This window comes from Peromyscus maniculatus, chromosome 15 (assembly GCF_049852395.1).
Source record: "Peromyscus maniculatus bairdii isolate BWxNUB_F1_BW_parent chromosome 15, HU_Pman_BW_mat_3.1, whole genome shotgun sequence".
Taxonomy (NCBI): domain Eukaryota; kingdom Metazoa; phylum Chordata; class Mammalia; order Rodentia; family Cricetidae; genus Peromyscus; species Peromyscus maniculatus.
The window spans coordinates 71,343,405-71,365,967 of NC_134866.1; the positions used below are offsets into that span (position 1 = coordinate 71,343,405).

Sequence of the window (22,563 nt, forward strand, 5' to 3'; positions counted from 1 at the left end):
ATCTAGCTAGGTGGTAGAGTGCTTGGCTAGCAGGGACAGGACCCTGGTTAAATCCACAGTAAATTAATGCAAATCCCCAAAGGTCCCAAGGAGAGGAAGGGCCAGTGCCCGGGAGTGCAGCCGCCTAGGGCTGAGTGGCACTTGGCTCTGCTGCTTTTCCTGTGTGCCCCCCCCCCCCAACTCCAGCACCTACTCAGTCCTCATCCTTTTCCTGTTTCTTCTGTAGTGGTGCTGAGGAACCCACTCCTGGCTTTGCACATGCTAGGCGAATGTTTTATCATTAAGCTCTGTCCCCAGATCTCCCCAGTCTTCATGACAGACTCCACGTTGGGCTAGGAAGCATGGCAGAATGCTCTCCACAGAATAATTCCTCTCAATGAAACAGAAAAGGCGCCAAGGACAATATAAAACGGCAGTGATCACTCAGCCAGCTCCTCTGTTCGGAGCGATGATGAACCTTTCCTGATGTGATAATAAAAGGGCTAACGTCGACTGAGTGCTAACTATATGACAGAAACCACCAAACGCACCTTCCCTGGATTACGTCAATTCCGTACCAGCCCAGGGGCTACATATCTACAGTCACTCCCATTTTCAGGAGGCACAGAGAGATTCGGTCATGAGCGGCACCTGGCTGCCTTACTCCAAAGCCCTCCTGCAAGGCTCCATGGTGTTACATCTCTTTCGAAGAAGAGCTCAGGTGCTGGGCGGAGCTGAAGCCACCCTGAGCAGTACTTTGTGGGAGATACAATGGCCTAGACCAAAGGTGGAACCACCATCTCCCGGGCAACCCGATTCATCCAGGGATCCTGGAGCGCAATGCCAGCAGATCCCCACTCCCCCCAGATCTTCCACCTGTTTCCCTGCAGCTGGGAGGCATGCCATACCTGTCCTGGTTGGTGTCGCAGGAGTCTCCAACCAGATCATTATCCACGTCCGACTGCAAAGAGAGCAGAACGTGTTATTTACCGCGGGGTGGGGAGGGTGGGGGTAGGGGCTGCCATGTATGGACTGTTCCCGAGAAGGCAAGCCTGGCCCATCGTCACTGGGGTTCAGGAATTGTTTCTTGGGAGCTAGAGTGCTCCAAAAAGCTGCAAAAGGACGCCACCCTATTGGTGTGGGCACAATGCTGAATTTTCCAAAAAAGCCTTTTAAAATACCAAGCTTCGTGGAGGGGCTGCCCACACACCAGATGAGCTGCTTGGGAAGGGCTCTCTCTGGGCGGCACAGGGGCTAGCAGAGACTGGGTGCACTGACTGGATCGGGAGGGAGCCAGCCACAGGCATGGGTCAAACAGCACACTGACTCTGTGTGGCCTCGGCACTTTGGAGTTGAGAACAGGATGAGGAGTGAGGCACAGTGGGTAACAAGGACTCTCTTCTCTTCTGGGCTTCAGAGACAGACTGCTTGCTCACCACGCCCAAGGATCCAAGCAGCAGGTATTTGGGCAGAGAACAATGTACCACTTACTGAACTTAATCTGCAATATCCACACGCAGACTTAGTAACTAAGGGGGCGTGTGAGTAGGCTCCTGCCCATCTTTCTAGTTTCTCTGACAGTAGAAACGTGTTTGGGCCTCATTAAGCTTATGTTGCTAATGTCATCAGTGTTGTGCGGCTGTGAGGTGATTCCCAAGGGCCTCACGAGTCCCCATCCCAACTCATCAGGTGGTGCCATCTTGTTCTGATTCCATTTTGTGTTTGCTTAGACAGTTCTCAGCCCTCTCCCTCTCTCCACAGGCACACCTGCCTTGGCCACACATCTGGGATTTCCACGTCCTTGACCAGGGTCCAGATATATTAACCAAATTAAACTAAAATAACTAGAAAAAATATGAGTGAAAAAATAACTGGCATGTTTTAGCTAAAATAATGACTATGCTCTGCCATGAATGGATTGTTTCAAGGTGACTCTGACCCTCATCTAACTTTGACATAATAATTATAGTCTTTGTGGTTTTTGCCTTTCAAAACTCTGTATCCCTGAGCTTAGGCACCAAGAGACTTTTCAGAGGCACAAGCCTGCTCTTGGTCGGGCCATCAGTAAAAAAGGACTTAAAACCTTTCATTGGCTTAACTAGCATGGCTGTCAGTAAGTATCTCGTGTGGATCATTTTGGTCCCATCATTCATCATTCTCAGGCCTAACTATGTCATCTCTCCACTGGAGCCGTGATACCACAGCAAAGAACGGCCAACAGCTTGGCTGGGTTTTTCCAGATGTTGATTGTTAGGGAATCTTTTTTTTTAATTAATTAATTTATTTATTATGTATACAGTGTTCTGTCTGCATGTATGCCTGCAGGCCAGAAGATGGTGCCAGATCTCACTACAGATGGTTGTGAGCCATCAGGTAGTTGCTGGGAATTGAATTCAGGACCTCTAGAAGGACAGTCAGTGCTCTTAACCTCTGAGCCATCTCTCCAGGCTTCGTTAGGGAATCTTTACGTGCAGGAGTTCAATCCACCATGTGAACTCTGTCTTACCTGGTTAGGGTTACTGACGTCAGGACAACTATCACAAGCATCTCCGACACCATCACTATCCCGATCCCGCTGGTCACGGTTGGGAACTCTGGGGCAGTTGTCTAAAATGTTTTTTATTCCTGCAAGAAAAGAATGCTACCATGGGTAGGGAGACTGCCACAGGAAAGGGTGGAACATAGAGACTTCCAGCTGCTGAGAGGCCAGGCTGTGGTCACTTAATACTGCTGGGCCATTGTTACATTGCCGTCCTTAGTAGTATCTGGAGGTGACCTCAAGGCAAGGATTCTGTGACACTCAGATCTGAACAGCTCTCTAAGGCAGCTATCCAGTGAACTCTAGTTTGTCTAAGATGTTAAGGGTTGTGGCAGCATCTGGAGAAGGAGGCCATGATGACTGGGTGGGCTGACTCAGCAAAGGAGGACCTTTGTAAGTGTCTAAATTTGATTGGAGACAAAAAGACCTTTGGGCAGTGGTATATAGGAGTTGAGCCTGGGCCTATTGAATCCCTGTCTCCCAATTTCATGTTCAATGACATTTGAAATCAACAGTGAAGAGAATAAGATTGTAGAAATGGACACACGCTACAGGTTAGGGGTACTTTATCGACTGGTTAATCAGCATACCATCGCAGTGACTTTGTCCCTTAAGCTCAGGTAGGCCTATGCTTTAGGAGAGAGGTACGTATATTCTGGAGGAGCGAATGTGTGTGTTTGAGAGGGTAGCATTTTTAAAAGGAGGTTCTTCCAATGGTGCAGTATGTTCTCAGAAACTCAGATCCTAGGCTGCCTTTTAATGATAGTTGTTTGTCATATGCTATGGACATCATATTGAATAAAATGTCCTTCCTCAAGCTCCATGAGGCTTCAGAGCTGCCCATGGCATGGGACCTCACATGGCATGGGACCTCAATCTCCCCTGTGGTAGAGTCCCAGAGCTTGGCAGTACAGCCACCAGCCCTGCCCAGAGCAGGCAGGGGCTGGCCACATCTTCCTGGTCAGCATTCAGGAGGAGCCTGTCCCCAGGGTATAGTGTCTGATCCTTGTAGCAGGCTTTCTTGGATCTCCAGCCCCCAAATCATGACATGGAGACTTATTATTAGCCATGAATGTTTGGCCTTACTTTAGACTTGTCCCACTAGCTCTTAGAACTTACATTAACCTGCTTTTCTTTGTCTTCGTTTTACCTCAGGGCTTTTTAACCTTCCATTCTGTATGTCCTGCTGTCCCGCTTCCTCCATGTCTGTCTGTCTGGCCCTGGATGTCTCCCTTTCTTTCTCCCTCTTTCTTTCTTCTCTCAGGAGGCTAGATTCCTCCTCCTACTTAATTCTCTCTGCCATCCAGCCCCCCATCCCTTTCTGCCTAGCTAGTGGCCATTCAGCTTTTTATTAGACCAATCAGGTGCCTCAGGCAGGCAGGGTGAAACAGATGCAGCACGTCTTTACATAGTTAAACGATGCAGCATAAACAAATGTAACACATCTTTACATAGTTAAAGTAATATTCCACAACAGACCTTACTCAGTTCTCCATTCCCAGGTCTCTCCTAAACTGAGTGGTGGGGTGGGGTGGGGGAGGAGCCAGGAAGGCAGAGGCCCTGTAGACACCGCCCTGACAAGACGCTAGTAGGAGGTGCTCTCTCTGAGTTCCTGCCAATAGTATAACGCAGCAGAAACATCTAGGGTAACTGGGCCACCAGACCTAGGTCAGAGAGTCCGCTAGAGGGGGAGTCCCCGAGTCAGCATGTCTGTCCCCACTCTTGGTGAGGTCGAAAGGACAAAGGAAATGAAAGGCTGAGCAAAGCAAACCTACCATCTCCGTCCATGTCGTCATCACAGGCATCCCCTTTTCCATCCCCATCAGTGTCCCTCTGGTCATTATTCAGGACAGTCCGGCAGTTGTCACAGGCATCCCCGAAGATATCTTTATCACTGTTCCTTTGGTCTATATTGTGAGTCAGGACACAGTTGTCCTAAATGGCGAGAAGGTGGGACGCTTACTCAGACTTACTTATGCCTGCCTCGCTGCGGTGGCTGCCCAGGTCTGTCTGTTTTATATTTTAAGCACCCGTGACTCTCCCAGGACAAGCTGCAGTGCTGTGGGAACATGGGCATGGAGACTAAGGTCTGAGATGGTTCATCTCAGTGGCTGGCTTCGCAGGCTCTCCTCCACAATCTCTCCCCGGGGTGCTGCAGTGTGCACACTCTCCCCACCAAGCTGGTACCTGCTCATTCAGGATCCCGTCTCCATCAGCATCCTCATCACAGGCATCTCCAATGCCGTCTCCATCTGCATCTTCTTGGCCAGAGTTTGGCACATACTTGCAGTTATCCTGATGGGGGAAACAGCTCAGAGTCAGTCCTATCGATCTGTCTCATGTCAAAAAGTATTTCTGACCTCCAGACTGAGTGTGGCTGCCTGGCTTAGCCAGTGGCCTTTGCTTCCTTTGAGATGCCGTGTAGTGGCATTCCTGCTGAGCTCCTGGCCTGGCTCCAGAGAGCAGCACCTAGCCCTCATCCTTCCTTTGTTCAACCACACCTTTTGTTCCTCTTACCTTTTGCTTCTCTTATCGCCCTATGTGAATCTTGTCTGAGAGTCAAGGATCAGAGAGTCCCCCAAGGATCAAAGGACTGTGCAAAACTTGGTCCAGGAAACCCGGAAAACCGAGGTACCTGATAATTCAAGTAATTTGCACCTGGCATTTGGTCTCTGGGAGCTCCTTGTGGGTTGCTTTGAAGGTATGGAAATTAACTATCTAAACTGTAAAATGGAGCAAATAAATATGCCCTAGGGAAGGGAAGAGTGCTTCAGTCCTTCGAGGCTGGACCACCTGCAGCCATGATAGGTTAGATTCACTTCTAAGATGCCTCTGTGTCTTAATTCCACGGATCTGTGTGAGCCCACACACTTGTGTAGCGACCACACAGCTACAATGTGGCTACTTTAACATTTTTAGGTGGCACCAGTAGAACCTTCCCAAAGCCATGTCAGACATGGCTTTGAACATCCACTGGGTATTTTTTCCCCTGCTTGTTCTCCTTACCTTCTTGCAATTTCTAGCAGAGCATGGCAGTTCTTCATCAGGGTAACTGTCAATGTCCACATCCTTTCCACAGACATAGCCGTCACCAGCCCAACCAACACCACACTGCAAAGGGAGAGTCCGTTAGAGATTTGGGAAAACAGCCCCCAAGTGGCAGGTGACCAACTTGGTCTCTGCTCCTGTGTGAGGGTCCCCAGGGGGAAGATCCAGGACTCTCAAATCCTGGGTGGGTGAGATTTAACAATTCAGTGTGCTAAGCATAGTGGACCATGCCTGTAATCTCAGGACTAGGAGAGGGAGGCAGGAGGATTAGACTCTGTTCAAGGTCATCCCCGATAAACAGTGAGTTAAAAGCCAGCCTGGGCTATCTGAGGTTCTGTCCTCCACAAACCAAACCAGGGCTGAAAAGATGCCTCATTCTTAGTAAGGTGCTTATTGGACAAGCATGAGGACCTGATTTTGGGTCCCCAGCACCCATGGAAAAAAGGCTGGGCACAGCAGCTCATGTCCATGATTCCCGAGCCTCCCTAGGGACTGCTGGCTGGATAGTCTGGTGCAATGAGTGAGCTCCAGATTCTGTAGATACTCTGCCTCAAAAAGATATGGCAAGGAGGAATAAAGGAAAACTCCTGGTCTCATTTGTGTGCATGCAAACCACCCCCACACAAACTAACAAAACAAGAAAAATGCAAAACAATTTATAGTTGTGCGGGAATAGACAATGATTCTCAACTCCGAAGGCTCAAAGGGAGATGGATAGGGAACACTCTCTATGGCTCCTGTTCCCATGGCTCAGACAAGCAAAGGCAACCCACTCTCATGTACACACTCAGAGATGGTCTGTGCACAGCCAAGCCAAGACACAGTCCTTCTCTTTGGTCTGCTCGTTCAGTTGGCTGCACACATTTAGGTGTATAGACTCTTCTGCAACTTAAAAAACAGGGTGACATTTTCTTTTGGCGTTCTCTCTGTGTCTCTTCATAGATATCCATGGTATTCTTTTTAGTGGCCACAGATCTATTAGAGATAAAGTTGCACAGGACGTACCTTGGTTGACTCAATTTATTTTCTACTTGGGGTTGTCAGACTTCTAACAGCTTTGATATGGCTGACAATGTTGCCTCAAATCATTTCAGTACCTTTGTCCTTCTGGGTGCACTCGGTTAGCTCATGGCATACTGGGTTCAGACATTTATTATCAATATAATGTCTGTAGGTGTGCTCCTGAGAGGATATATGTGTACCATGTATGTGCAGGTGCCCTTAGAGGCCAGAAGAGGGCGTCGGATCCCCTGGAACTGTATGTAGTTACTGCGAGTTGTGAGCCACACAGGGGTGATGAAAATTTAACTCAGGTCTTCTGAAAGAACAGCAAGTACTCTTAACAGCTGAGCCATCTTTCCAGTTCCTAAGGTGTTCCTAATCTGGGGTTGTGATCAAAGTGTCCACCTGACTGTCCAATTCATCTCCTCCCCCTGAAATAAAGGCTGAGTGGAGAGGGTGGCTGCAGCATTTATCACTTTCCAGCCACAGTCTTATATCATAATTAGTTCTTTTGGGTCAATTTCCACCCAAAGAGGGAAACTTTAAGGTACTTTATCTCTAGTCACACCCCTTTCTTTAAACAGAGGTGGTCCCCACTGGTGTGGTCATCACCAGCTCTGTGTACGTTTCCCTCCGATACGTCCCCTAGAGCACCCTGCTGCCCAGAAAGCCAACAGTAATCCTCACTACCAGCAGTTCAAGTGGGAAGTAACAATTTTATTTCAGTCTTTAAAATTACATTTACAATGTTGCATGAAAGGAAGGAAGTTCAAAAGTGTGTGTGTGTGTGTGTGTGTGTGTGTGTGTGTGTGTGTGTGTGTGTATGTGTGTGTTTGGTGGTTGGTAGAGGGTACCTTTATCTGATGAGTCATTTCTCTGGCTTATCTGCCAACAGTTTTTCTAAAGTGGTTTTCCCCAGCCATTTTCTCCAGTCCTTAAGAAGACACTGCAAGGTCAACATTGTGCCTTTTATGTAAGAGTCACACGAGCTCAACCCGGGTCAGCGCCTTGCCCAAGCTCTCAGAGGTGGGAGCATTAACCTCAAGCCTGTCCCCTTCTGACTTTGACCCCTTGCATTTGGTTAATGCACACCTTGGAGTTCTCCCTTGCATGTCCAAGGTGCCCCGGAGACAGGATGGTGATTCACCAAGATAGAGGGAACCCTTCTGAGAAGCTCTCGGGTGTGAGGTGGGGCCTGAGAACCAGCTCTGGTGTAGGGTGTGGGGGTTGGGGTGAGGGGTGAGGGAAGGTGGGGGGGAGGGATGAGGGAGGTGGTCATGGTCGTGGGGGCAGGTGGGGCGGGGAAGGACAGGAAGAGGAAGAGAAAGAGAGGAGACAGCACTCAGAAAGCCTGGGAGCCAGCAAAGCAGGGGCGGAAAAGCAGACTGGGACCAGAGCTGACAGGAGAGAAGAGGGCAGAGAAGCTGGAGCCAGGACCAGCAGCAAGGAACAAATCTCAGGGAAATTTCCTGGCTTCTCCATAGCAGTAAGGTGTTTTCCAGCCAGTAACACCCCCGGCGCCCCTACCTGCCTGTCCCTCTCCTCTGCTCTCCCTGTACAGCCTGAGTCACCCCTATCCCCCCACCCCAAAAGCCCCTCCCCAGAGCCCTGTCCCACTCAAGGGCTTCCGCAGCACAAGGCCTGGAAAGTTCAGCTGTGGGTCCGGTCCTCCGCTCATTTTAATGAGGAAAAAATTTCCTCTAGGAACAAATACATTTTTAATGAGCCATTTTTTGGCAGATTAAATTATTTTAGTAGTCACACCGAGTTTATTAATCCTTTACCATCTGTCGTTGTGCCTTATTACAAATTCAAAAACATATTAAGAGCCCCATCACCCACCATCCCGGAGGAGCAGCCATCAATTTGCTCGCAGAAAATGAGAATTTAAGCACAGATATATACTTGCTTTTCAATGACTTAAAAAAAAAAAAGTGTATGTATGTAATAACATGCCCAACCATCAGGATTGGGGGAAAGCTTAGTTCTTTTTCTTTCTCTGACACATCACATTCTCTAGACCTTCCTCTAGAATACTGGTACTGCCGTGAAAGGCTGACTTTATTACACTTAATTTTTTTTCAATCTTATTTTCTAATTTGAAAAGTGATAAAATGACTGAGTGTGTAGACCACCAGGCTGGCCTTAAACTCACAGAGATCCCCAAGTGCTGGCATTACAGGGGTGCCACCACACCTGCCCCTGTCCCTGGAGGGGAAATTTTAACGCTGCTCAGAGGGGCTCCCCATGGTCACGGGACCACCACAGCCGGAAGCTTTCCTACCATGTGCCTGGAGCCCCAGAACAGAGAAAAAAGTGAGCTAGCTACCCAAGGCCGCCAAGATGCTAGTGCCTGAGCTCCCCGGGGACTCTGGTCCTGGCTTTGGGATTGGTTGATGGGAAGAGGTTTCTTTAAAGAGGGCTCAGGAAACCAGAGCTGGGAATGGATAGAGGCTGACCATTTACTGAGCTGTGCCTGAGCAGGGTTGTGAGGGCCACAGAGAAGGTGCCACCCACCCGGGGTGACACATTTCCCAGCTTCTGTCTCTACACTCCCACTCAGCCCCAGAGTTTGAGGTCACATTAACACTGGACAACTCAAGGGTGAGGACAGTTATGAATAACAATGGATACGCCATAAAGTACAAACAGGGACGGAGCAGGAGGGGAGGGAGGCTCTCCCACCTCTCAGCTGTTGGCATTTTAGGCAAAACTTCCACAGAAGGCCATAGGGAGTTGGCGTCCCATAGGGGCTTCCACCATCCAGGTACCCAAGTGGCTGGCTGCTCCTCAGTCAAGAGATAGAGAAAGAGAGATCAAGGCCGGATGTTCCTCAGACCGTCGCTCAGAAACCTCACTGAGCCAGTTATATTCTGTGCTGGTCTGGGCTGCGACGTTTAAGCTTTGGCACACTTTGACCCTGAAGAGAGTAGAAACTGGGGTGCGGGGGCGGGGGGTTGTGCTTAAAAAGGAAGAGGAAAAAAAACGGTCAAGCGAACCAGGAGCTTACCACACAGGTCACATCCCCCTGCCTCTCCTCAATGCACTGTGCATTCACGCTGCAGGGGTTCAGCTCCGGGTTCCTGCAGTTTCTTTCAGTCTTACACCCCCGGGTCTGGTCACCAGTGTACCCCGGTTTGCAAGGCCCGCAGCGATACGATCCCTACCAGGGGCAAAGATGAGATGGTAAGCCAGAGCCGGGCAAAGGCCATCTGTCTCCACTCAGGGGTTCGAGGACGGAGCCTAACGACCCACAGTTCTCTGCGCCCATGCGTGTCTCATAACCTCCCGGGCATGTCGGCGAACGTGCCACCAGGCGGGAAGCTGCAACTGGACACACAGGCATTAGAGAGCCAGGACTGACGGTGGAGAAGGCAGGATGGTATCGGGGCGGGAGGTGTGTGTGTGTGGGGGAGGCTGAAGGTTGCAGCAAGGTCCTGGGAGGCAGAATGACAAGTTTACTCTGGGATAGGGAAGTGGCCTGCCTAAAAAGTTGGGTGAAAAGCAACAGTTCCCTTGGTTTTTATTCACACAGAGACATGGTGATGGCATGCCCTGAGAGGTTCTGCTGAGGTGGGTTACCTGGGAAGGAGCAAAGAAGTTCCACAGAGCACTTCACAGGCTAGGCAGGACGCCTGATACAATACAGATAGTCTTCAGAGTTGTTGTTTTTTAATATTCATTGATTTATTTCACGTGTGTGAATATTTAGCCTGCATATTTGCATGTACACCGCAGGTGTGCCTGGTGCTTCCAGAGGCCAGAAGAGGGTGTCAGGGCCTCTAGAACTGGAGCTGCAGATTGTTAGCCTCCGTGTGGATGCTGGGAACTGAACCCTGGTCCTCTGTAGGAGCAGCAAGTACTCTTAACCCCTGAGCCATTTTTCAGCCCCTCAAGGTGTTTTTGCTCATTAGATGTTTTCCGTTTTATTGAGATTCAACTAGCAAATTATATATATATATATATATATTCATTCGTGAGTTTTTTTGTGGGGGGACATAGGGTGGGCACAGGTGCCATGAAGTGTGTGTGGAAGTCAAAGAACAACTTGTGGGAGTCAATTTTCTCCTTTCACCAGGGAGGCCCCAGGAATTGAACACAGGATGCTAGGCTTGGCAGCAAGCACCTTTACCTGCCCAGGCCTCTCACTGGCCCAGAAGTTGTGCATACTTAAACTACTCAGTGAGATGATACTCAGTGAGATGAAAAGGTTTCTTCAAAATGAAAACAAACAAACAAACAAACAAAAAGAAGAACTACTGTTTGATGATCTCGTAGTCACCAATAAAACACTGAGCCATTAACAGAACCTAGTAGGCTCTTCAAGTGGGGACAATGTTGAGTTTCCCCTACACTGTGAAATAATCACCACAGTTAATTTATACAGCACAGCTATCACCTCATTGTAATGACCTTTCTTTGCTTTGTTTTTAGGCAAAGTATCACTTTATAGTTCAGGCTTGTCTGGAGCCCACCAGGTATCACAGATCCGTCTTGAACTTGGGGGTGAACTTGATGCCTCAGCCCCCTGAGGGCTGGTATTACAGATGTGGCCTTCCTACTTTTGTTTTGAATGTTTATTTTACACATCTAATACCCCACTTGTTAAGTATGGGTTCCCACACTTGCACGACAGTACCTTAGAACGTTTCATCCACAAAGCTTAACTGATTGGCTGATTTACAGTTGGATGATTTTAGTCACGCTTGACTGGCAATGCCAATGCTCTTTGCCAGGGATTTTTAAAATAATCTGTTAGTTCCTTGGACATGCTGCCAATGCCTTCCTTTTCATGGCCTCTGCTCTTTTCCTCTTGCCTACTCCTTCATCTTGGGGTTCTCTGGAGTTCTATCCACTGTCTGCTTTTCCTCTCTCTGGGTGGCTTCTATAATTACCTTTATACCAAGGTTTTCCAAATCTATTTCTGCAGACAAGCTTTGTCCTTGAAAAAGGCTAAAAATTGTTAAGTATCATTATGTTCCCAAGTGGTCATAGCATAATGGTGAATGCCTCAGGCTCCTGGAGACCTAAGGAGATGTGTGGCCTCTACCTAATTATGCAACATCCCTGTGCCGCAGTCTTTTAATCCACAAACTGGGCACCACATATTACTGCCTACTCATAGGGCTCTTCTGAGAATTAAAGGATGTGATGATATTTATAAAGGGCTTTTATTTTCTAAGAAATGAGATGGGAGTTAAACAGCTTTCCCAGAGAATTATGGTGAGTTAGAAAGAAGTCTTTTCATAAAAGTTGTGGTGACTGAGAAGAATCAGAACTTCTTTCATTGTTATTGTACTCTGTTCCATCTTTCATCTTCACACAGTGAATAGAAACTTCCAGAAATAAAGCCTATGCTGGAGTATTTAAATTACAGACTTCCCTAAGTGCTAAGCATTTAAATTTCATGTAAATGGCTTTTTGAAAAGGTTTCTTCAAAATGAAAACAAACAAACAAACAAACAAACAAAAAGAAGAACTACTGTTTGATGATCTCATAGTCACCAATAAAACACTGAGCCATTAACAGAACCTAGTAGGCTCTTCAAGTGGGGACAATGTTGAGTTTCCCCATTAATTTCACTGGATTTGGAATCCCCTAAGAGACCCAGCTCTTGGTGGATAGTGTGAGGCGTTTCCAGAAAGGTTTAATTAAGGAAGGGAGCCCTAGTCTGAGCTTCAGGGGGTGCCATCCAGTAACAGGGCAAGAGGAGAGAGCTCCTTGAGGACCAGCATTCTTCCATCTTTGCTGATTGCCTGTGGGCACAGAGTGACCAGCTGCCCCACGCTACAGAAGAGCCTTTGTCTCTGCCACAGTGGACTAGGAGCCCAAAGGAGCTTTTCCTTCCTTAACTGTGTTTTCAACTAGTAACTTTTTTCAAAGTGATGAGAACAGGAACAAATTTAGATGGCAAGATAATTATCAAAGAAGAGAAAAAATTGACAAAGGGCAAAGAACTTGGCTTTTTAATATAAAAATGAATTATAAAATAACTACCACAGTAAACATGCTTCCAGCACAGACTTTTGTCCTCACTCTACCAATCAAATGTTATACATGCATACCATCTGTGTGTTTGGAGTTATGATCTACACACACACACACACACACACACACACACACACACACACACACACACACACCTGCTTCTGAACCTGGCTCTGCTGTGATAGAAAAGCTATGAGAAATACTTACCAAAGTGTTGATGCAGACAGAATTCAGAACACACGCTCCATTTCGACACTCATCGACATCAGTGCACACCTAGGCATAAAAGTTCAAAGACATCTCAGACCTGATGCTTAAAGAGAGAGGCAAATGGATTTTCCTGTCTTGCCATGTTTAGGTGAAGACACGGAATTTCAGGTAGGGTGTCGAGGGAGGAGGATTTTAGCTCTCTAGGCATTTGTACACTTAATCCAACTGCAGATGTTAACTGTCCTCACGAAGTTTAAAGCCATTCAGGGAAGGTGACATGCGTAACTTTTCTGCTCCATAACCTTACATCAGGAAACCCCTTCCCTTCCCGCTCGATACCCAACGTGCTTCCGAGGATTCCTATCTTTCTTCAGTTCTGGAAAGTTCTCAGCCTCTCTCCAGTTTTGTTATTTCTAGTCCTTCTTTGGATCTACCGTCAGATAAAGCATGAGCGTTCTCACAAAAGTTTCTCTCACTCATTTCGGGTGTCTTTGCCAAATCCCGAGATGTGTTCTCAGGGTCATCTCTCAGCTAATAAACTGCGAGTTAGTGGTGTCTAAACTGTTCCACCCATTGACTGAGTTTTAAAAAAAACTCTTTTTAAATATATATTAATTATGCATAATAATGTGTTTCATTGTGACATTTTCATACATGTGTGCTCTCTTGAGCTATTAAGTTCAGTGGTTATACTTTTAATTGGTAATACCCTTCTTCCCTTTCCTAAAAAATATTTTTATTGAGCTTTTTGTTTATATATATGTATATATATATATATATATATATATATATATATTTTTTTTTGTTTTTCGAGACAGGGTTTCTCTGCGTAGTTTTGCGCCTTTCCTGGAGCTCACTTGGTAGCCCAGGCTGGCCTTGAACTCATAGCGATCCACCTGGCTCTGCCTCCCGAGTGCTGGGATTAAAGGCATGCGCCACCACCGCCCGGCAGTAATTTATTTTTTAAGTTTTTTTTTTTTTTGGTGTGAAGATGTCAGATCCTCTGGAACTGGAGTCACAGATAGGTATGAGCTGTCATGTGGGTCCTGGGAATTGAACCTGGGTCCTCTGGAGGAGCAGCCAGTGCTCTTAACCGCTGAGCCATCTCTCCAGCTCTGTTTATATATTTTTAAATGTTTTTGATGTAAATAGAATTACATCACTTCCCCTCCCTTTCCTCCCTCCCCCCTCTAAGGTTCCTTCCCTTGAACCCTTCCCCTACTCAAGTTGATGGCCTCTTTTTCTTTGATTGCATTTGTTACAAGCACATATATGTATGTATATGCATAAGTATACATAAATAACTCCTGCGTCTACGGCTCAGAGAAATTTGAGGAGAGGGGATGGAAACATGGTAAGAGGTGGAATACTAGGAAGTCTTCGGTGGAAACAGTTTCTCCTAGAAACGGCTGCATAAACAAGATCAGATCAGCAGCAATAGCAACAGCAACGGCTGTATTAACGTGGAAGGGAGGAAGTTCCGTGGGGCCCTACCCCTGGACAAAGAACTACAGGCCACTGCTGACCACTGGGAGAAGGAGAATTGCTTCTCCCAGGCATGAGCCCCATGAGTGACTGTCCAGTGCAGAGCCGTCAGCCTTGAAACTACGTAGACACACATTGACAATAGTTTTATCTGGATACCCTTTACACTTGTCTGTTTTCCCCTAACAGTACCCTTCTCTTTAATCACAGCACTGACCCTTTATATTCATTTCGTGTTTATCCTGTTTTCCTCATCACAGTTTCTTCATAGTAGCCCTGAGTTTGCCTGTCAGCAAAATCCCACCAGTCCTGATGTTGGGCACTTGTGTGTCTTTGACTGGCCACCGTTCTGGATGTTACTGCTTCAGGAAGGTTTTATGCTCATAGCTATGATTTATGCTAACAGCCATGTTTTCTGCTAATAGCTGTTTTACTGGTCTCCCGGACTTGGAGTTTTTCTAACTGTAAATAGTGTAAACTTGGTGCTGGACTGCGTGGTGGTAAATTTTCTCCATTGTCAACCATGTCCCGAAGCTGATGTCAAATGCTCATGCTCATTTGAGCTACTGATTCTTTTCCATCTCTGTGTCTTGGAGAGGGACGTTCTCTAGGGGTCCTAGCTTCACACTGGATAAATGCAGACGGACTAGGTCTGTTAAAGCTCATGGCTGCTGTACTCGCGTAAACATTGATCCCTCGTTCCTCACCTCCGTGAGCTGATGGGGCACTGACATTCCTCTACAGCCCTGGAAACGCTGCCTTCTTTGATTTCTACTGAACCTGGCGATTCATTAAATTTTATCATAAAATTTTATATCAAAGTGACTCTTTCATACACACACACAGTTAGGGTTAGGGATTCATGTGTGTGTGTGTGTGTGTGTGTGTGTGTGTGTGTGTGTGTGTGTGTGTGTGTGTGTGCATTTCATATTCATGTATATATTGGGAAGTGTCCCTCACTAGCTTATATTGAGCATGTTATACGGCACTCTGTCTCCTCTCCTTGGCTTGGTCTGAAAGGTTTTGTTCTTGGAGGAGAAGCAGAGCCCGGCTCATTATCCTCTCGGCTCCTTTCCGTTTCTGTCCGGTTTGCTTTCTTTTTCTAGCCTGAAAAACGATGCCCTCCAGAAGCCTGTGATAAGCAGCAAGGAAATAATGACCCCTTGCCCTTCTCCAAAGCTAATCATTTCCCTAAGGTAGTAAAATATATTTATAGACCAACCACTTCTAAGGGCTGAAAACATCAAAAAGTATTTCACAGTCAGTCAGTTAAATAATGACCAGATATAGTAGAACATTTGGAGATAAATGGAGACTGTCGTGCCGTACTGAGGTGCTTTCTGGCAATTTATAGCTTATGTAAGAAAAAGGGTAGGCTTCCTCGGGGGATTCTCTCCACTCTTCAAACCCTCTCATCTTAAAACGGCTTCTGATTGGCAACAATGGCTCTGTAAAGTGATCTAATTTCCCGGAGCTTTTATTTGCCTCTCTGGTTCTCAATTTATTCCGCAGGACAAGATGTCCAAAGGCTATCAACAAAGTAAGTTTGAAATCACACTGCACATCTGCTCTCTCACATTTACTGCTTTCCTAGCAATGCTCTATTACCTCAGCTTTAACAGCTTCGTCTTTCTAGACGTTAGGGACATAGGCCCTCAGAAATGAGTCAAAAATCTTCCCTGTTGGCTCACCGTATACCACGGTCTGCCGCCAGGCCCTGGCTGCTCAAGGTGGTAAGGGGTTATGCTGAGAACCCGGGGGACTGTCTGAAAGGAAAAAGGAATAAAGCCACCATTTCCGCTCACCTGCTTGTTTGTCTTAGCAAAGTTGACTCCAACCCCCTGCACCATGGGCCCCGTGAACCCTACTGGGCAGGCCTCACATCTGTAGCCTGGAGCCAAGTTCACACAGCGCACACCTGGATAGCAGGGATGGTATTTGCACTGGGGAAAGAAAATGTTCAGTCTTTAGTTCCACGGGGGAAAATAACTTGGAACTTTCCATAGTCTATTTGCACATGCTTATTTGTTCCTTTACATTCTGGGGGCAAAAAAAAAAAAAAAACGACAAAAGGAAATTAAAAATTTCAATTTCATAGTGACGCGTTGAATCCCTGATTCATTAAGTTTGGGTTGCTCTGTTCACTATGTTACAGACAATGCTCTGTCAACATCAAAATAGTCTTTAACCAGTCTGCCTCTGCGTGTGACAAGCCCCCCAGCATTCCAACAATTCTCTTTGAAAGTCCTGTGTCTCTGCACCCGTTGCCAGGGGGCTTTCAAATGACTCCTAGGGCATCTGAGACCCTTTCATGGAAAGACTTTGGGAAAACTGAGGCAGGGCAGGAGTTTCTACAGCTGGACAGCATCCTTCAGCGAGGGCCTGCCTCTCTGCCCTGTCCGGTCCAGGACTATTCTAAGGCCACGTAAAAGATGCAGCCTACAAGATGGGTTCTGATATCTATTTTTTTTTTAAAGTTAACTAATGTAAAAATCATGAGCATTTCCTGTCTGTTCCAAAAGGAGGAAAATTCCAGCTCGCAGATGAAAACCAGATACAGTTCTGTAGAACATGTGCGGTATCACGTCTCCAGCTCAGGGATTCCTAGAGACCAGCCTAACTTCATCCTGCCGGGGGGAGCTAGACAGCCAAGCCGACATTAGCCTGCAGGGCCCACATGAGAGGTGTCTCCCCTCAACTTCTCTGTTCAGCCTTCTTCTTGCTGGTGCAGGGAAAGGCACATTTTGGGTCAGCTTTGCTACCAGCTATGGACACCGTTACTTGACCAGACTCGGGGCTGGATGATGGTCCTTCTAGCTTCCGTTTAAAGCTCTGCCTGTACCGCCTGCATGCCCCCATCGGTGACTTCATCGGTGGGTGCTTGGGCTAGGCGCAAGCCTCCCTAACAGAGCTGCTTGGTGTGAGATTCCCTCTGCTCCTTTATTTTAAAAAGCCCAGAGGAAGCTGGAACTTCTGGCCCAAGAACCCTCATACCGAGTCTTACTCCCCACATGAGCACATTTCTCATAGAGATTGCTTCAGAGAAAGGATCAACACAGACGTCGGAGCGGGAAGGAGAAAGCACAGCAAAACATAGCAAGGTGGCGAAGCGAAAAAGCTAGGAACACAGAGAAAAGTAACAGCCATGGCCACCGTTGTGCTGCGCCTTCCTGCTGCCACTCACTGGCCTCAGGGACTCCGAGCACCCACAAGGAAGCAGTTCTTTGGAGCTCGAGGACAACTCAGGTGGCCCCAAGTCCACAGCATGGCCTCTTGCTCCAGAGGGGCGAGGAAGAGGCCTGGAGAGCCCTCGTCTGTCCAGCTGAGCGTTACCTCATCCACATCAGAACAGGTGATGCCGTTGCCCGTGTAACCATCCGGGCAGGGTCCGCACTGGAAGCCATCCCTGGTGTCTGTGCATCGGACGCCTCGGAAGCAAGGGCTGGAGTCACACCGGCGTGGCGGGCGAGTTGGGGGTGCTGGAGGAGCTATGGGCACCAGTGTGTTTGGGGTTGGGGACTGAAAGCTGAGAGGACCTGGAAAGCAAGACCAGTTTCATCCGGAGGTTTATTAACTCATCCGGAATATGTAGGATAAAAAAAATGACATTTGGCTTTCCTCATGAACTGCCCTCCCTCCCCGCCCCCACCCCCACATCAATTCTTGTGCAGAATGACCAGAAGCCGCCGTCATGGGATCCTCAGTGAGTCTGCCCTGCCCCACCCAGAACGAGCCGGTCACCACAGAAGGGCTTACCACAAGCCTGGCATTCAGCAATAGTGTTTCGCAAAAACGACGTTTCCTTGACCTTTAGAAACAGAAGGAAAAGATTGCAAAGGAATACTTGATATAAACCAAAATGAAAGCATCCTTGTATGACCGTCCAAGAAAGGTTGCCACAGCACTCAAGGAGCCTGTGATGGCTCCCCCACTGCCTTGGCCATGCCCCCCTTTTCTCCTCAGGCTGGTGGGCTGTGTGAGCTATGTGAGGTGTGGCTCGGGGCTAAGTCCCTCCCTGCCTGTGCGGGCCTGCCCCTCCTCCCGCCAGCAGAGAAGGTTCCGTCATAATGCTCAGGCTTGACTATTGATGGGCTCTGTTCCTCACCTGCTGCCTCAGAAGATCCTTCACCTCTCCAAGGAGTTGGTTTAACTGTGTCATTTGACCCAAGAACTGTCGATTGAAGTCTCCTGTAGGAACAGCCAAAGGTAAGGAACATTCAGCCAGTGTCACTTGGTTCTGCAGGACTAAGGATCAAGGGCCTGGTACACGCTCTGTAAGCACTCTGTCACTAAGTTACATCTCTCTAGTCCATGGCCTTTCTGAGACAGGGACTTACTGTATAGCCCAAGCTGGGGTCAAACTGGCAATCCTCCTGCCTCAGCCTCCTGAGTGCTGGGAATACGGGCATGCACCTCCATGTCCGGTTGATGACAGTCATTTATTTCTAAGTGATTCAGAATGAAATGGCTCCCTAGACAATCACTATGATGAGATTATTAAACACCCAACGGTATCCGAATTCAGCTCAGGGTAATTTATCTAATTCGCCTAACAAAATAATGCGACGACTGCTGCTAGTTACTTAGTCCAAATTGGTGAGTTATAAAAATAAAAGGCAGTGAAAAGATCCCTTGGTCTGGGCTTCGTCCAAGAGCCTGGTTTGTACAGATGCATTCTCTGGGGCCGCTGTGCTGCCAACAAATATCTGGGTTGGGGACCCAGCCCCTCTGGGAGCCTTGACGTGTGTCTGTGTTGATGAGCGTGTGCTCGCTGCCCAAGAGCTCACACCTGTGCTTGTGGCGGCCAGTGGCTCACTCTGCTGCAGGAAACAGTCTTGTAGGCTGGCCACCTGGAACAGCGAGCCCCGCACCACCAGCTTCAGCTCTTCCAAGAAGTCCTAGGAGGAGGAAAAAAAAAAATCAAACCACGGCATGCATACCGGAGATCACCGCCGCTGTTCAAGAGCCAATGTGCTTGCAGAACCACCCTTTCCAGAACAGAGCAGCCCTGTGTGCTTGGACACAGGCGCTTACAGAATCTCTGTAGGTTCCCATTTGTCCTTGAGCCTGTGTGCCCCACCTTTGGACCGAAGCAAATGTGAAAGTAGCCAGTTGCCTAGGCAAACCCTGGCATCTGAACGGGTGTTTTCCATCACAGTAAACACGCTCTTCTGTGGCAGGAACCTCTCTCAAGGACTGCCTGGATTTTGCTTATGGAGTTTAGATTGCAATAAAATAAAGATTCAGTTTGAAGCAGTGTTGCTCTTAGGGTGCCTTGGCTCCAGGTTGTTACAACAAGCTTCTGATTTTCTTGGGCCACAGGAATGAGTAATGTTATATTCTGTGATCATCAGGTACTTGTCACCCTGTGTTATATTCTGTGATCATCAGGTACTTGTCACCCTGTGTTATATTCTGTGATCATCAGGTACTTGTCACCCTGTGCTATATTCTGTGATCATCAGGTACTTGTCATTGTGTGTTATATTCTGTGATCATCAGGAACTTGTCACTGTGTTGTCACATTTCTTTTGTCGGTCTCTCCTTGATGGTCACAAAGTCAGTTTCCAGACTCTTTCATCTTGTGCTCATCGATATGATGACAGAAAGTCCATGTTAGCTTCTAATGTGACACGATCATTGTTATTTTGGAAATTAAGCATCTGCAGAGGAATTTTGGCTTTAAATTTTGTCAAGATTTATTCAACCCAGTAACAAGTTTTGTATTAGATGTCAGACTGTGTGGTCTATGGAGGCAGGATTTCAGGTAGTTCTGATTTCTATGGTTCCTAGATGTCTACAACAAGTCAGTTTTCTGACTAACTGATAGTTTGTGGCCATGAAGACCAGGGTTCTAAGGTCCCTGGGACGGCCTAAGAAGGCCGAACTTTTGGGAAAATTCAGAGTATAGCTTGTGGTGACCTGTGGTGCTGAGCCCTGACTTTAGCATCTGATTTGATTATAGACATCAACTTCTAAGACGTTCAGTGGTAGAACTTGAACTGTCATTCACTGTTGGGTGATTTGGGGCCCTTGGAAATGAAGTCAATCCTCTCTTTCTAGCCACTAGTTGCCACCTCTATATGAATTTTAAAAAATCTCTTTATAACTTCCTAAAAATCAAAACAAAACCCAAATGCCCCTTAGATTTCAACTTTCTTGGAATTTCTGCTTAACACTGCTTCCCAGTACACACTGACAAGAGTGCTAAGTCAGTTTTGGAGTGTCCGTATCACCATCCTAAAACGACACCGAAGTCCTTCCTGCTAGTGATGGAAACCATCGCTTCTCCCCTGCCTCCTTGTAGGGTGGGCGTAGACAGCTTGAGACTAAAGCACATATAATAAACCAACCACACAGAAACGGAGAATGAGCATGGAGGCCCAGGAGACCACAGCATTGATGTTGACGCTCCTTCCTCTACCAGATGAAACTCAAGAGCTGTGACCAGATATAAATGATCACAAAGGACAAAAAACTACCCCCAGTTCTTCATAGGAATCAAAGCATCTCACAGTAAACAAAGCGAAAAGAAACGTGGCGGTTTCCATGGCAGGCTCGGTGACAGGACATTGGAAAACTCCCACCAACATGGCATAAAGAGAAGACAGGGTTGATGGGAATTTTTTGAGACTTCATTGAAACAGAGGCGTCCTTTAGCTCATCTTTGCTAGCAAATGGTTTGCCAATATCTGTATGTGTGTGTGTGTGTGGGGGGAATGCTTCTTGTGCTTGGCAGTTCTCAACCGTTCTTTGTTATTTGCATTAAACTAGTAAATAACAACATTTAAAAAGGAGTGAAAATACATGATCCTACTAGACAAAGATAATTTACTTAATTTTAGCTACTCCTTTTAAACTTTACAATTGTTTGAAAAGCCAACTCCAAAGAATCTATTTATTTACCTAGAAACAAAAGTTCTCAATTTTGATTTCCTATAAAATATGAATTTTTTAAAAATATTGATGCCTAGTCACCAGAGCTTCAGATTCTGATTTAATTTGTCTTGGGTGGTGGCGGGTAGCTAACAAATGTTTTGCAATTCCCCAAGTGACTCTAATACACAGCACTGGACAGGACAGCAATGAGCTAATACATTTTCTTTACCATAGGCCTTTGTACCTGGGGCCATGGAAGCCCATTTTCCACCTTGGAGAATCGTTTGTGGGTTCCTACCTGTGGTTTCCTCTGGAATGTCCTCAGTTCAATGGACTCCGGGTTCTGGGTAAGGCCAGAAAAGGCTCTGGGGAGGTTGTGCATGGAATCCACCTGGGCACAGTCCAGGTAGAGTTCTATGGAGCCAGCCCCTCTCTGCAAATTGCTCAGTCTCAGGAGAATCCTGTGGCGCCTCCCATCAGCCAGCTGCAAGTTGTTGAAAACCACCAAATGGATCTTCCCATCATCCTTCAGGTAACGGAGGATGGCTGGAGCCAAAAATGGAGCAAAGACATAATGAGAGGGAGGAAGGTTGTTCTGGGCTAAGTGACCTTCTGGTCACAGGGCTGGGCCACTGGAAACAATGTGGGTTGGAACCACAAATGTTGATTGATTACCTTTTGTGTGCCAGCTACTATCCTTGGCATGACACAGTACTATTAGGTGGCCTACCTTCCTGCTGGGGATGTTTTGTGAAGATGGAAAAACATAGAATGCTAGCCCATCCAGAAATAAACACAGCTCTAATGAATAGACAGAGCTTTCCCCCATCCAAAAGTCAGATAAAAGTCGTGAACATCCCTAAAGGCATGCATTCATTAACTCACCAAGCACAAGTACCCCTGAGCACATCAGGACGGTGAGTGCTGTTCTCAGTTGCTTTAATTTCGGAGGGCAACGCTATGAAACTAGCATAAGCATCGGGGCAGCAAGTGAAGCTTAGATAAGGGAGGAGCTCGCTCAGGTCTTTGTAAGCTGCAGGACTGAAATCAGAGCCCCAGTGCGGCACGCTCCAGGGCGCAGCTGGGCCCTTGTAAGCGTATTTCACACCACGTTTTCGATACAGCGCTGTCCCTCATCAACCCATCCCTCACAGTCTAGAAAATAGACTTACGACCATGACCTTGTTTTCTGTCCCCTCAGGTGCAAAGCTCTCTGTCTTGTTATACACACCAACCAAGGACTCAGGGAATTAAAATTTTCTGGCTTTCAGCTCTGCTTTTTGACGCCATTGTTGCCCGGAATGTATTAGGACCTGAGCTAAAATCTGGTCCTGAAAGCCAACCGTTTGTGAGTGGAAGTCGTTGGCTCAGTTTTGCTAGAAAGACCAAAATGATTTGTTTCCAAGGGCTTGATGAACCTGCCAAGATACTT

At 47.2% G+C, this 22,563-nt stretch overlaps 1 protein-coding gene across 1 annotated transcript in view; it reads right to left on the bottom strand.

Annotated features, from left to right (window-relative positions):
* The window catches only part of Thbs4 (thrombospondin 4), a 47,842-nt gene that overhangs the window by 8,431 nt on the left and 16,848 nt on the right, over window positions 1–22,563 (bottom strand). Inside the window, exons 3-15 of the mRNA XM_006981781.4 lie at window positions 21,430–21,677; window positions 19,042–19,150; window positions 18,358–18,440; window positions 18,009–18,060; window positions 17,586–17,788; window positions 16,058–16,195; window positions 12,765–12,833; window positions 9,579–9,731; window positions 5,525–5,629; window positions 4,706–4,813; window positions 4,294–4,453; window positions 2,486–2,604; window positions 888–940 (exon numbers count right to left, since the gene is read on the bottom strand). Of these exons, the coding sequence (XP_006981843.3) occupies window positions 888–940; window positions 2,486–2,604; window positions 4,294–4,453; window positions 4,706–4,813; window positions 5,525–5,629; window positions 9,579–9,731; window positions 12,765–12,833; window positions 16,058–16,195; window positions 17,586–17,788; window positions 18,009–18,060; window positions 18,358–18,440; window positions 19,042–19,150; window positions 21,430–21,677 (1,600 nt within the window). The remainder of the gene's footprint in view (window positions 1–887; window positions 941–2,485; window positions 2,605–4,293; window positions 4,454–4,705; window positions 4,814–5,524; window positions 5,630–9,578; window positions 9,732–12,764; window positions 12,834–16,057; window positions 16,196–17,585; window positions 17,789–18,008; window positions 18,061–18,357; window positions 18,441–19,041; window positions 19,151–21,429; window positions 21,678–22,563) is intronic.